This window comes from Telopea speciosissima, chromosome 9 (genome assembly GCF_018873765.1).
Source record: "Telopea speciosissima isolate NSW1024214 ecotype Mountain lineage chromosome 9, Tspe_v1, whole genome shotgun sequence".
Classification (NCBI taxonomy): domain Eukaryota; kingdom Viridiplantae; phylum Streptophyta; class Magnoliopsida; order Proteales; family Proteaceae; genus Telopea; species Telopea speciosissima.
In genome coordinates this window covers 17,942,604-17,957,622 of record NC_057924.1, presented here as the reverse complement: position 1 = coordinate 17,957,622, position 15,019 = coordinate 17,942,604, and the positions used below count along the sequence as shown (strand labels likewise).

General features: G+C 39.8%; 1 protein-coding gene across 1 annotated transcript; it reads right to left on the bottom strand.

Moving 5' to 3' along the window:
- Window positions 1-3,291: 3,291 nt before the first annotated feature.
- LOC122638700 (MLO-like protein 12) lies at window positions 3,292-9,237 on the bottom strand. The gene is made up of 14 exons (XM_043831552.1): window positions 9,106-9,237; window positions 8,632-8,689; window positions 8,342-8,499; window positions 8,125-8,241; window positions 7,924-7,984; window positions 5,747-5,835; window positions 5,576-5,650; window positions 5,398-5,486; window positions 5,235-5,284; window positions 5,096-5,136; window positions 4,348-4,521; window positions 4,199-4,234; window positions 3,968-4,096; window positions 3,292-3,687 (listed from the first exon to the last, which is right to left on the bottom strand). Exons 1-14 carry the CDS (start codon window positions 9,235-9,237, stop codon window positions 3,292-3,294), a joined length of 1,605 nt encoding a protein of 534 aa, XP_043687487.1.
- Window positions 9,238-15,019: the final 5,782 nt, after the last annotated feature.

Genomic DNA, 15,019 nt, shown 5'->3' with positions numbered 1-15,019 from the left:
AAACCCATTATTTCCCTAAGTTAGGCTTTGTAGGCCCCACTTGACCAATAAATGGTAGGGGTAGGGGTCCACAGGGTCCAAGAGTTAAATTAAGGTGTCCGGGACACGGGTATGTGGGCCCCACAGGAAAATAAACCAAAAAGGTAGATGATAGCATAGGCGGATCCTCGAGCGGATTCAGTAAGAGTGAGTCCATTCGTGACTCCGATGCTACTGTCAAGGCCCAAACGTCAAAAAAAGTTGCGGGGCTTTGGCCCACACTTCCAGGTCTTCGAGGGGATTCTTTTTATAATATTTTCAGTTCAAGGTCATCAGTGTTGACCATGGCCATAAGGCATTACCCGTTGGGGTAAGGTCTGGATTGCCCCGGGGTATAAGGGGATATTTGGGGTGCGGGTGTAATAGCTGTGGTGGAATCTATTGCCGCCTGAGCACCTTATGCGAAGGGCACAAACCAGTGGCTTCAAAAGGGAGAAATGTCAGATCCATCTTCATTCCATCTCCCTCCATCTACCCCTACATCTACACCCTTGCCACCCTGCTCCCACCTTGGCTATCACTGCTGATTCCGTTAGCCTATCCCTATCCCTTCCCCTTCCCCTCCCCTGAAACTCCCCGCTACGTGGTTTGTTGGGGTTTCCTGTCATTGCTAGCAAACAACCTCCGCTTTTGCGATTCAACTACTGGTAGTTTTTGGGTTCTTTTTTAGCAACACTGAGGGGTTACCAGCTAAGGAAGGCTTTCTTTTTCTCTTTTTTTGTGTTATTGCAGGTACTGCCGACTCTGGTGCTATTGGCACCGTGGTTACTATCGGCTCGGATGACCCATCGGCCTTTCAATCTTCACTAACCATCTCATGTTGTCGGACGAAGCTCCACTCGCCGATCCAGTAGACCCTTGTTGATCTGTTCCAAAGTAGGCTGTGGCAGTATGTCTGCACTCGTGGGCAGTGTGGATTTGTTTTTTCGATAGTATGAGGACCCCTTTATTGGCACGTTTGTGCATGCGATTAAAATTAGCTGTTTTTGCAGCTTGTTCTCTAGGGAAGTGTTTGTGAAGCAACCCCTAGTCTGGATTACCCAGTCAATGGCATGTGAGACCGGGTCAATTTCCACTCCTTGGTTTTGGATACCGTGTATCCATACCTTGCAGTTATCATGTTATCTATCAATTTTATGTATTGTACTTTTCTTTGTTCGGCGTTGGGCGTGCATGAATGAATAGCCTTACTTTCTACAAAAAAAAAAAAAAAGAATAGTATCTTATCCGGGCCAAGTTTCTGGGCCCATTCATTTCATGGGAGTTGGCCTATTTTGCATCATCCTTTGATTGGGCCTGCTTAAATTAACTCATTATCTTGGCTCTTGAGGGCTCATTCAAGACCATTATAAGGCTTTAAGGTGCTTTTACTTCCAATAAGCTCTATAGCAATATAACTAATTGTTTGAGACCCATTATACCCAAAATCCTTTTAGCTTGGAAAGGGACCATATATACGTACAGGTCCTGGTAGATCCAGACCCAAGACATTGCTGTGCACTACAGTGCGCGCCTGAGAGCTCGACACGTGGTAGAAGCTTTATTCATCGGTGCGAGATCCATGCAAGTTTTTTTTTTTTTCTCTTTCTTCTCGAGCTCGACACCATTGGATGAATCTTCTTCCACGTGTCAAGCTCTTAGACCTGCACTACAGTGCACCACAAAATTAGGGCACCGTAGAGGATTTTTTCCTTAAATTTTCACTTGCAAATGTACATGTTAGAGAGAGAGAGAGAGATTTTCACTTGCAAATGTACATGAGAGAGAGAGAAAAGTAGTTAATTATATTAGGTCACTCCACTTAATAATATCATGTAACAGACATTAGTGTATGGAAATAATTACTATCAACACTCTAGCTTGGATTGAGCTCCTCTCCAAGGAGCTCAGCACCCAGGGAGTGCCCAGGGGGCATCCAGCTGTTGGGCTGTGTCGCTCACATCCCGATGGATGACTAGATGCGTGTCGGGATATGTGAGGCACAACCCAACCCTTGGATGCCCCCAGGCACTCCCTGAGCACTGGGCTCCTTGGAGAGGAGCCGGATCCCTCTAGTTTGTTGTACTTTCATGTGCAGAGAATCTAAACCACCGATTGGACCATTAAAATGTTTCTAAAAATTTTATAAAATAAATATTAATACTAATTAATATATGGGGAAAAGGCTCTCTGAACCTAAGGCGTACAGTGCTCCTCCTCACATTCTAACTTTTTCCCATCTTTCTTTCAATAAATAAATAAACAATGATTATGTGAAAGTGTAGAGAGTACCCTGCTTGCTTAGAGAAACCTCTCCTTTAATATATTTCAAAATATTTATAAAGTATTTACAAAACATGCCAACGGATCTGGATTTCGTCCAATCATGGGATCTGGATCCTCTACTGCCTAGCTGCCTGGCAGGACCGTGCTGCCTTGACACGACGCTGCGTGCAAAGACCGCCTTACCCCCATTCGGGCAAGGCATTTGGGCAGGGGTAAGGCGGACATTGCACGCAGTGTCTGGGCAGCACAGTCCTGCCGGGCAGCTCGGCAGTAGAGGATCCAAATCCCCAATCATGTACAGAAACTCTACGTTCCCAGCGACTTTGCGATGGCATGGAATGGGGTTGATGCAATGTATCTCAGGTAGGAGGCAGCGGCCAGTTTAAATCGTTGTTTGGGTGGTGCAGAGGCAGTTGCAAAAGTAGATGCTTATAGGAAATATGAAGAGATGATGTATGTGGCATTGGCCATAAAAATCTCTCATACCTGATCAGATCTGATAACATAGAACACATTCCTCAAAGAATTATTTTATTATCTCACTCTACAACTGTAGAAGGCAATTTATATACACATACATATACCTTGCTGGCCAAGATAATTAATTAAAGAAGCAAGGAAACTTAATTTAACTTAATCAAGAAAACAGGAAACCTATACAAAATACAACTCAATATGGCTCAACAAGGACAAAAAAAAAAGTATCATGGAATTAATAACACTAATAATCAGACCGTGCGATAGCTCCTACACCAGCGCGGGGCTAATAAGAGTGCACATACGGGCATCAACATGCATGAGATTTTCAATTTTAACATGGGTGGAACAGTAACTTCACGTGTCTCTGAGTCTGGGCACAAGAGCTACAAGACCAGTTAGCATTCTTTTTCCCTAACAAATATGTTATAGATGCTACTTGTAGGTGAATATCTAAATTAATCATCTGGTTAGAAAATAATGAGGGTCTCTCAAGAGCCAAGTGAAGCATCATGGCTGATGCAAACTAGACTTCTCAGAATCTATAGCTGCTGAGCTAGGGTTATCTTCAGGTAACTCTGCAACAATCTCATTTCGCCAACGAAGAGTTATCTCTCCATTATAGCTTCCTCGGTCATCCATTTCTTTCTCAAACTTCTCTTCCTCCTTAATTTCAGTTACACTCTTATTTCTGAAGTCATCTGATGGAAGATCAAATTCTACACTTTCAAACTCTTTTCCTTTAGATACTGAAGTGTCCTCAGTGTGGGAAGGGGTGATATGTACAGAAGAGGTAGTTGAATTGGTTTTGCTGGTAGCTATACTCCTCTTGGCACTGTCATGCCAGTTCTTTAGTCCCTTAATGATTCTGTCATTGAATACAGCCTTCTTCATTGATGAGCCCATCTAAAAAAGTTTCAATGGCAATGATAATTAGATCCAGGGAGAACAAGTTGGGTTAAACTATGGTTGCGTTTTGTATGCATTCTCGGAATGCATTCTAGGTCGATTTCACATTCTCGGATGATAAAAATAGCCCGAATGAGAAATCAACCTAGAATGCATTCTAGGTTGATTTCTCATTCTCAAATGATGACAATAGTTGTTTTTATCGTCCTAGAATACATTCCAAGAATACATATCAAACACAGCCTATATCTTTTCACTTAAATACTAAGATCTCTACCTGTGTGACCAAGGCATACAAAGGTAGTGTCACATAACCACAAAGAAGTTGAACCATGATGCCTATTGCAATTCTTATAACAATGTCCTTTGTTGTTCTATGGAAGCAAGATTTAAACCCATACTTGCACTGCAATTTAAGTAGAACTTAGCATTAAATTTTACTACAATAAGATGAAAAAAAAAATTAAAAAAAAACTAATTAAGCTAATCAAATTCAAATACTACTAACCCACGTCCATGTGAAGAATGCCAATAGGAAGGAGTTCTGCACAGCCCAATACTCATTATTTAGACTACCAATGGGGAGATTAACATTGATACTTGTTCCACTAGAAAGAAAATTTAATAGGATTCTTGGGTGAATTATGATGGTTTTACCTGAAATAGGATGAAATGCATGAGGTGGAGAAGCAATCTAGGGCGGCCAAACCAAAAGAAATCATCACTGGGTTTCACAAGGAAAGTTCCTCTAACAAAAGGGGCAGTTTCACCATTTGTGAAACACATTCTAGTTATGATAACTTGAAGCTTTGTCCCTATTAACAAAAGCACCTGCAACACATAAAATATTTAACCAGTCCTTTTTTTTTTCCTGCTTAGAAGCATTTTCAATTCTCAGAATGTTTTAAATAAAATGTAATAACCCACAAAATATTACTTTGGGTAGAGATGTCCCAAGAGTATATTAAGACACATATAAGTGTTGAGGTTGGGTATGTCTTGTATTCTGCGGTCCACATAATTGTAATTGATTTGTATTTGTAATTGGGACCGGATTTGGATCAATTACATGTATAGGGGTAGAATTGTAATTATGTGGGGATTAGGGTTTTTGGTTTTCCTATATATTGTCTCTGTGTGGAAAACCCTGGTAACAAGCAAAGGAGAACACTTTGTGAGGTGGAGAGTACTGTAGAGAGTTTTTCAGGAAATAGTGAAAATCTCTGGTTCTTTCGGGTGGATGTAGGCAAATTTGGGAACCACGGTAAATTTCTTGCATTTTGTGTGATTGTTTGCTTGGGTTCTTCCTCGTGGTTATGCATTCGTCCCCAACAATAAGCTCCCAAATAAAACATGTCAATAGACTGTGACAGTGCAGATACATAGATGGAATAGTTGAGCTTACCACCAAAGGAATGAAAGGAACCCAATAGTAACTGTAGAATCCTGCAAATTTGTTCAAGACCAGAGGTCAAATTAGCTATGATTGGGTTAATATGTGTGTACAAGAAGGTGATAATAGCAAATAAAGAAGATAGGCATACCATATGCATTGAAGAAAATGGACAATATGATGAAAACCCAAAGCCAGAGACTGCAATAAAATTAAAAAAAAAAAAAAAAATAAGGTTTCTTAAGGATTAATATGAGAAATATATTGATCCTACTACTATCATAAATAATTTTATCTTCATCAGAGAAAAATACCTTGTCCCAACAACTACATGAAAGTCATCATCCAAAGCTCTTTTAAGAAACTTTTGGAAATCAAAACTTTTCCCTCCAGAAAAATGAGCCTAGAAGAAGAAGAAAACATATTAAAATATAAATACCAAGTGTAAAGCTTGCTATTAGTGTTTGCAATTAAAATTGGTCATTGGATTACCATAATGAATCCATGACGAAGAGTGAAATAATCGTCTTTGGAGAGAGACCCTTTAAACTGTCGAAGAAAACAAACCTGCCAAGGATGCAAGTGTAACATACATGAGTTATTTTTTTTTTCAAAATCTGCACAAGGAAATGAGAGTGGCAAGAGTTCTTCTCTGTAGCTTACAGGCCAGCGAAGTAGAGGGTGCTGGCTCCAATACTTCATATGTCGTCTTCCAAATGTTGTCTGATGGGTGAGCATGAATCTCCTCGGGTCTACATTGTTCAATTAGCACTCAGAGTCTCAGTACAGGGACCCAAAGAAAAAAAAACAAAGCAATGTAGTTGAAACGTTGGATCGGGTTTTAGATCCGTTATATGTACGGGGTAAAGTTGTAATTGTGTGGGGATTAGTGTTTTTAGGTTCCCTCTCTATTATAGGAAACGGTTGAGTATGCCACTAGTTTTAATAAGCTAGCCGCATACAATAATCATAGGGTTGGACACAAGAAGGCAAAAGGGTTTTTTCCAAAGGGGGAGGAGAGAGGATGACACATGTTGGCACCCTAGTGGTGTGCCCAACCTTTTCCCATATATTGTCTATGTGGGAAAAACCTCAACAGAAACAAATGGATGATCATTTTGTATGGTGGAGACGGTGAAGAGAGTTTTTCTGGCTCAATAAAAAATCTATGGTTCTCTTGGGTTGATGTAGGCACTCATGCCGAACCATTTTAAATTCTTAATGTTGTATAATGATTGTTTGTTTGGTTTCTTCTTCGTGATTACGTAGTCATCCCAACAATAAAGGTGTCAATCTGTTCAGATTTGGTTATTCGGTTCCTTTCCAGAGTGTTGTGATTCGAATCGAGAATTGAATCGATTCTAAAATTCGATACTCAAACCGAAACTGCTCGGTTTCGGTTCCGAAATTCGGTTCTATAAGGTTCTTACACGATTAGGTTCTACTTCCTTGACTCGGTCCGTATACTATAATATTGTAGTATAGTATAAAATCTAATACTAATATTAGTAGTATATTCTATAACATATTAGTATTATTGTGTATCAATATACTATAATATATTAATATTATAATAAAATAACATACTATAATATACTACTATCCAAATTCGGTTTGGTTTCGGTTTTGAAATTCAGTTTCTATTCTTGATCCGGAACCAAAGCGAGAACCGAATCGATTCTAAATCTAATTGAATTTTATTCGGTTTAGTTCGGTTTGAATTATTCGGTCTAGTTTCAGTTTTACGTTCTGGTTCTAATTTTACATCCTTACCCGACAAAAAAAAAATACAACCAGTTGGAACCTATCCCATCCCAAAAACACAAAATAATGAAGAAATGAGGATAACAAAACCTATTTCAGTCCTAATTTAATGTTGAAGAAATGTTTTCTGCAATGCGGGTGCAGGATAACACCCAAATACATGGGGTTGGGCGAAATGACTATCCCACCCCACCTAAATAATCAAAATAATCGCCGCATCCCGGCCCATGTGTCTAGGCACGCAGAACCTGCGGCCCCGTGCACTCTCGGGCAAAATACAAGGCCCCATTTTATTTGTTTCAATTGACTGAAACCTATCAACATCAGCTATAAAAAAATGGGTGGGTCAAACGTTTTTTAAAACCGAACCACGCAACTAGCTGAAAATGACTTTTAAAATTTAAGAGCGTTTAATATGTTGGACCAAGTTTCCCTCGGAAAATTATCTTATCTCCTTCAATTCCTTGTCCAGCCCAATGCCTCTAATAGGGGGTGGTGGATTCTACTTGGGCAGAGTGTTGGGACAAGGGTAGGGTGATCATTCTAGCCCGCTCTTGTTAGAGAAATTGAAGAATTGGGCCGGGCAGAGAACTGAAGGTGATAAAGATCCCTAATCCCTCTAATAAGGGGGTGGACCCCACTCGGGCAAAATGTTCGGACAAGGGCAGGGTGGTCATTCTGGCCCCCTTGTTAGGGGGACTGGGGAACTGGGCCGGGTAGGGAATTAGAGGGGAAAAAGATCTGATTTCCCTCCACCAACGGTGAATGGGATCCCATCCCATTCATCAAAGGGCTTTGAGATGGCGGGAATGAGTATCGAAAGGGTATTTTTGGAACATACAAAATCCCTAGAAGGCGTTTGTGAACCCTAGGATGGTGTGTGAACCGTTCCTCTATTAGTGGAGGAAAACTTTTGTCCTACTATGTTTGATTTAATTTAAAGGAGAAGAAATAGAAGTTTTAGGACCACGAGACTGCTTTTGCCATGGTAACAAAAATCTGAAACACTTTAAAAGGGTCCAGCAGACCCAACAGAGAAGGGACCTAGAGATTCATCTTCCCTAGTTAAAGCTTACCATTGGTGAATTGATATTCCAGTGTCGTTGTTTCTGCTTCCCAAGATTCCCATCTTCTCATCTGTAGAAATCACAAGTTCAACATCACAGAGAGGCAAAAATATTAAGAAAATGATGGACAGAAATAAGATTCTAATCTAACTCAAAAGTCTCAAAACTATTATAACAAAATCTATAATTAAGAAGATCTATTTATAGTACCTTGGCCATCCCAAGAGCGAAGGCTAGAACACAAGAGAGAGCATGAAAGAAGCCTAACACAAACATTAAGAACTGGAGATCTTGGACACCTTGTCTTGACAAAAGAGAAACTTTTCCCTGTACACAGAAGTGATTAATACTAAATTAATTAATGCAAAACAAACAGCTCAATCAGATTAAGGAATTGAAGATACATACATAGTTCATGGATTCATACCTTCTCTTGGCAAATGGATTCTTCCACTACATCACTTGGAATTATAGTGTTCTGGCAGGGAAGGTAGGTCTCACCAACACTCATGGGAATGCAAATCTTAGAGATTGAACTTTGGCTTGCAGTTAGTAACAAGGAGATGAAACCCAAAAGCATTAACTCTACATTCCAAACAAAAGAGAAGAGGATAAAATTAAGAAGGTTAATTTCTTAGAATTCAAGAAGAGGGAGAAACCCAATAAGAAAAAAAAAAACGAGACAATTAGAAGACCCTTAATTTGCAGCTAAATTACCTGATTTCATCTTATAAAGAGCCTGATTGAGAGATCTCCTTCTGTTTCTTTGAAGAAACTGAAATAAGAAACAATTATAGGTAGAACACTTCAACATGGAGAGAAGGAAGAAGAGAGGACTACCCAACTCTTAGATTTCTTCCTTTTTTTTCTTTAACGGGTAGTCAAAATTTATTAAAAAAGAAAATAAGCAATATTCATATAAGAACGAGCTTTGTCTAATATGACTATTAAAAGTTGAAAGAGGAACAACCACTCTTTTTTTTTTTTTTCTGAATAAAAGAGGATTGATTGAATAACCCTACAAAGCTTTGAACAAGAAATCTCCATTTCATAAGAGATTTATCTCCAAAATTGATTGAAGCTTCTATATATGGTTCCTTTTAAGCCAGATGATATATATATAATAGGTAGTTGCAGCAAAGTGAGAAATTGTTTTGCAGAAAGGAATGAATTTCTGGTAAAGATGCATACCTTAGTTAAAAGATGGAGGCCATATTCAAGGAGAAGGGAAATGGTTATCAAGATTGCACAAATAATAGCCACTGCCCATGTTGGTGTTTCTTCCAGCGTTGTTGATTCCACCACCTCTTCTTCTTCACCCATCTCTCTCTCTCTCTCTCTCTCTCTCTCTCTCTCTCTCTCTCTCTCTCTCTCTCTCTCTCTCTCTCTCTCTCTCTCTCTCTCTCTGAGGTATACAACTCAATCAAAATTGGGATTTACAGAACGGAGAAACAGACGAAGAGGTCGTGCTGAAATGAACAAGAAACTTGACCTGACAATCCCTCTCGAACTGCTGTTGTTAGGTGATTTCAACTTAGTCAAAGTGTCAAAGTAAGCATTCTCCCAGTCTCATCTCCAGCCCTCTCGGTCCCTAGGGAAATGGAACCTCTATTCCTTATTTTTCTTTCGGCAAGAGATCGTTGTCCGGTCATGTAGCCCTAGAATCAGATCCTCTCTCCTGCAGGAAAAAACGTCTTCTACAGTGCCCTAATCTTATGGTGCACTGCAATGCGGGCCTCAGAGTTCAACACGTGGAAGTTGCGACATCCAATGGTGCCGAACTCAAGAAGAAAGCACCAAAAAAAAAAATGCCTTGTATTGAGCTCACACTGTTGGATGAAGCTTCCTCCACATGTCTAGCTCTCAGGCCCGCAATGTAGTACACACCGCAAGATGTCCGCACTGTAGAGGATCTTAATCCCTCTTGTGCACGTGCTTCTCCAGTGCGCATCAGACGGCTAGGCTAATATGATGCACACTGGAATGTATGTAAAAGTGTGCATCATGCCAGCCCAGCCGTCGGATGCACACTGAAGAAGCAACCGCACAGGAGAGTAGCTGAATCATGTAGTCCTTGCATCAATGCAAGGGCAAATGAAAACACACACAAAGGCATCAAATGGATAGATTTTGTTTATTTCACATAGGGCAGTGCTGTAATTTTGCGTGTTCCTATGGCTAAGCTTATAAACCATAGCACCAGGTAGCATTTGTTTCCTTTTTTTTTAAAGTAGGAGAGAAAATGTGTACGTTTCTTCTAGCAGTCACGGTTTTAGGAATCAATATGGGATTGGTCTCGCCCCTTATCCAACAGATTTGCCTCCAGTTTTCAATAAAAATTGTTGGACCGAGTTTTCCTCCACCCACAGATCCCATTCACCGAGGGGTGGGAGAGGGTGGGAATGGATACCAGGAGGGTATTTTGAAATATACAAAAACTTTAGGAGAGGTTTATGAACCCTAAAATGGTGGGTGAACCGTTCTCTATGGATGAAGAAAATTTTTGTCTAAAATTATTTATTTCACTTTTTACACTTGATCAATACCGATTCATCACCCTAGAATTAGTATCGCCGATATAGATCAGGTGATTCCAGCAATCCGATACTAATTCCTTGATCCATTTTTAGAGTAAGTTTTGGTTTTAAAAGAAAATTTCTCTCGTGGTATGGACCAGGACTAGGGATGCCATGACGCGTAAAAGGAAAGAAAAAAATCGTAGTTTAGATTTGAGAGGGAAAACGTTGATCACGTAGCCTCTACGTCAGCGTGAGGCCAATGGAAGTGCACGTCCAGCATGCAACCAAGCAGCGTTTATTTTCTATTTAGAATTTTTATATTATTGGGACCCACCAACAGTGGGAATTGTTCTGGTCTTGCCTGCAACGTGCAACGAAAATTCGTCGTTCTCCAGATTTCATGAAGTTTACGCGGGAAAGGGACGTATGGCACCGTTGGTTTCAGACAATGCTTGTCACCACCGTTGAAATTTGAAACTCCCGAAGATATCAAAGATAAGCTCATTTTGATTGGTTATTAGGGTAAAAAAAAAAAAAATATGATCGACAAACGTAGAGAAGAAATAATTCTTTCATCGAGGGCTTCGGATGGCGTGGGAAAGACATTGGACATCGGTGGTATATTAATTATCGACTATTTGCCATAGGATTTTCATCCTCATCTCTCAAGTGCGGACTAGTGCACTTTTAAAGTGTATCCGATGGTAGCCACAACACTTGGGAGGATGAAAATCCAAGTAAATCTTAAGTGTCGTGCACCCCATCAGATGCACTTTAAAGGTGCACTTGTGAGCATGGAATCAAAACTCGGTCGAAACCTATCAAAACCACCGAGACAACTCGGTTTCGACAAGTTCCGAGACGAGTTGGACTTGAACTTTTAAAAATCCCTAGTTTCGCACTGATTTCGACGATTTCGTACTGGTTTCGACCATCCCCGGTTTCGCACTAGTTTCGACTGAAACCATATGGTTTCGATCGAAACCAGTACAAAATCGTCGAAACCAAGGCTGACATTTGCTTTTTTCAATGGTTTTTGAAGAATAATAGTACCAAGGCTGTCATTTACTTTTTTCAATGCTTGGAGCCCTTCTTCAAGAAGGAAGAGATACCATTTCCTCACTCACGCCCACAAAGACCACTGCACTCGAATTTCTCTCTACTCTTCACCCTATTTACGCTACCCACCTTACGAAAACACTGATCTTTCAATTATTCCCGTAGGCTTTATGGTTTCCTTTCGGTTCTCCCCTCCCCTCTTTTTTCTTGCATTCTCCTCTTTCGTTCCCGCTTTAGTAGAGATACCCATTTCGTTTCTATGTTTCTTTGCAGGTAGAGGATTCGTTATTTGTCGGAATTGAGGTCGACGAGTCGGTTGTTATCGACGACCCTGATGGACCTTTCACTGTTACGGCTTTCAATGCCAATCACTGCCCGGGTACCTTTCTCTTTTTATTTTCAAAATTTCCATCTCATGGGGGTTTTGGTCTAAATTATTATGACAACGGTGGTTTCCTGAATGGCTTTGTATTCCTATATGTGTTGATTTCCTGTTAGATTTTGATGGGTTTTGTTGGCACGAGTTGTTTTGTTCTTGATTAATTGTTGTTCTCTTGAGAGCATTTAATATTATTGTCATGGGATACGTATGTTGTGTATTCAGAGGAACGGCTTCGCAATCTTCAGTGGTACGCTGCTCGTGGATTAGACCCACCAAGAAACTCCGCATGGAATTAAAGAAGGGCATTTTAGTGTTTTATTTGGATTCAATGTATTATTCAGGGTTCAAGTACTTTATAATTATGTGAACTAATTATAAATTTATAATACCACTGTAGTGTCTGTATCGTATCAACGCGTACGTTAGTAAACTTGGGTCAATAACCACAAGTACTATTTTCAGTGATTTTTTTGTCAATGTAATTCATGGATTGTGTTTAAAATGTAAAAAATAGGCAAACTGCAAAAAATCAGGCCTAAAACACCTTGTTTTAGGGTCGAAACCTTGGTTTCCCCATCAATAGGAAAAAATCCCAGGTTTCGACCGAGATATGGTCGAAACCGAGACGAACTCAATTTCTGGCTGGTCGAAACCCGAGTTTTAAAACCTTGCTTGTGAGTTGTGAGGATAAAAATTCTTTGCCATAAGGGTGGAGTAATTATGATTCTTAGATTCGGAGTGTTTCCTTCGTCGAGCGTGGCGGAAAACTCTCGCTTAAAAAAGACGGTCCATTTAGGGTCTTTTTGGTGTCATTTTTCATTTCGTTTTTCTGACACATAAACGCTTTTACAAGTGTTTGGTACAATTTATGGACACTATTTGCATCAAAATAATAGAAAACCCTTAATAGAGTTGAGACCTTATTATGGATTTTGGCCAAAAATTGTTTTTAGTCATTTTTTCGGAACTTTAATGAGCATGTGCTCATAAGGCCCCAAAGTCGAAGGTAGAAGCATCATTTCATCCATTAATTAGAAGCTGGTGTTGGCGTTGTACAAAGTACCAAATCCCCCGAAGAGCGCAGTCACATCGAATCGACCGTCTTCGGTGAGTTCTGCTAGAATGCCAAAATCGTGGATCACAAGAAATGGAAAAATGGGGAAGAAGAGGGTTCGATGGCTGGTTGTAGAGGGAGAGTAAGGCTCAGCTGGGTTTTGATTCAAGAAGAAAAGGGAAAAAAAAAAAAAGAAAGAGAAGAAGATGGAGAAGAAAAATCAGGTAAATAAACGACAAGGATAAAGAGGGTTTCAGATTGGGGAGGAAGATGGGTGAAGAGATGCCCTCTTCACCCACCACAACTACAAACGGGCTTTAGGCCCTTTCTTAAAAAATTATTATAAAATCATTTGCCCCAAACTTATTTTTCATTCAACAATCAATTATGTTTACTAATTATCAAACAGTTTTTGTTTTTTTGATAAAAAATGGTTTGCAGTAATGATTTTTTTAAATAGGCCAAAAACAAAATGAAAAATGATACCAAAACGACCCTTAGGCGTCATTATCTATATTGAAACAACTCACTTCATTTTGCATTATGACTTTTTTACCCTCATAAATATTTTTGTTGAATTGGAGTGGATGGGTTTTTTTTTTTTAAAAGGTTAGCAAAAAGTATATTAAACTAAAGGACAAAGTTTTCCTCTACCTAAAGAGAATGGGGGATCTCATTCATTGTAGGGCAAGAGAGGGCATCAAGAGGGTATTTCGAAAAGATACTAAAACCCTATAGGGGTTTGCGAACCCTAGGATGGTGGGTTAATCCTTTGGGTGGAGGAAAACTTTCTCCTAACTTAAACGGTGAATGAGATCCCATTCTTCGAGGGGTGGGAGAGGGCGGGAATGGGAATCGAAAGCGTATTTTGGAACAGACTAAAACCCTAGGAGGGGTTTGTGAACCCTAGGATGGTGGGTGAACCATCCTCTATGGGTGGAGGAAAACTTTGTGCAATAAACAATTAGATGTACAAGATTATAACATCCAAGCATATCAAATCCCTTTCCCTCTCTCTCTCTCTCTCTCTCTCTCTCTCTCTCCTCACCTCACCTCCCCTTCCCTCTCTCTCTATCTCCCCTACTCCTCTCCCCTACCATCTATTGTGCCTCTTGTCCCGGAGCCCACCTCCACCCTCCCCTCTGTCATGAGCCCCTTTCACCCTCGATCGCCCCCTTTCAAAAAGCTTTGACTTCCGACCAACCCTATGTTGAGGGGAAAGCGCAATTGAAAGGACCCCAAGTTTGATGGGATGGTCAAACACACTGGCATTCGTTATCACTACATTTGGGACATGGTTGTGCAAGGCGAAGTGGTCCTGAAGCATATCTCCACTAGTAATATAGCGACTGATCTCTTGACTAAGCTAAGCCCATTGCTAGAGATGTTTTCCTAATTCATGTTAGGAACTTGTGACTTTAGCAAGTTTGATATGTACTTTTTCTTTTGACACTTTTTGGAATGACATCTATTTGTATCACTCCTCTTTTAGATATATGATATATACTTTCTTTGAGTGATTAATTCGTATAAGGGAGAATCTTGCTCTAACGGTAATATCAATCAAGCACTTGGTGGAGGTGTTTGAGTTAAAATAAAACCGCAAGCGTACAGGTCAATCGTAGCTACAGGTCGAACATGAGGAGATATACGCCACTCTATTTAACTAATCTTAAAAGTAATGTAAAGTGAACCAAATTAATTAAATTACTAAATTAATGGTAATTAAACTAACCGATCTTAACTTATAAGCATCTAACAAAGTACGCATCTACGGGATTAAGTTGGCGTCCTAACACATGAACATCTAACCTATCAAACTAACACAAATTGGGAGTACTTAAAAATAAAATCCTATACTAACATAAGTTGGAAGTAATAAAAGTGCAGCCACACATCCACATCCATATAAACAAAATAACCAGATAAACAAAGTAACCACATAAGAAAAATAAAAGAAATAGAGGGAGAAGAAGAAGACGGAGAAGCTACGAATGAGATTGAGAGTTTAGAGAATGCAAACCTAGATGTGCTTGAACCGGATTAATTGAAGAAGCTTGAATGAATACTTGCATGAACTTACCATGGCTT

Bases quoted from the DNA above. Each gene is read 5' to 3' on its own strand.
- LOC122638700 (XM_043831552.1), bottom strand. From the start codon at position 9,237: ATGGGTGAAGAAGAAGAGGTGGTGGAATCAACAACGCTGGAAGAAACA. The intron at 8,690-9,105 runs GTATGCATCTTT...TTCTTATTTCAG, and splicing joins GCCTCCATCTTTTAACTAAG to TTTCTTCAAAGAAACAGAAG. The intron at 3,688-3,967 runs GTAGAGATCTTA...AAACTTTTTTAG, and splicing joins TGTATGCCTTGGTCACACAG to ATGGGCTCATCAATGAAGAA.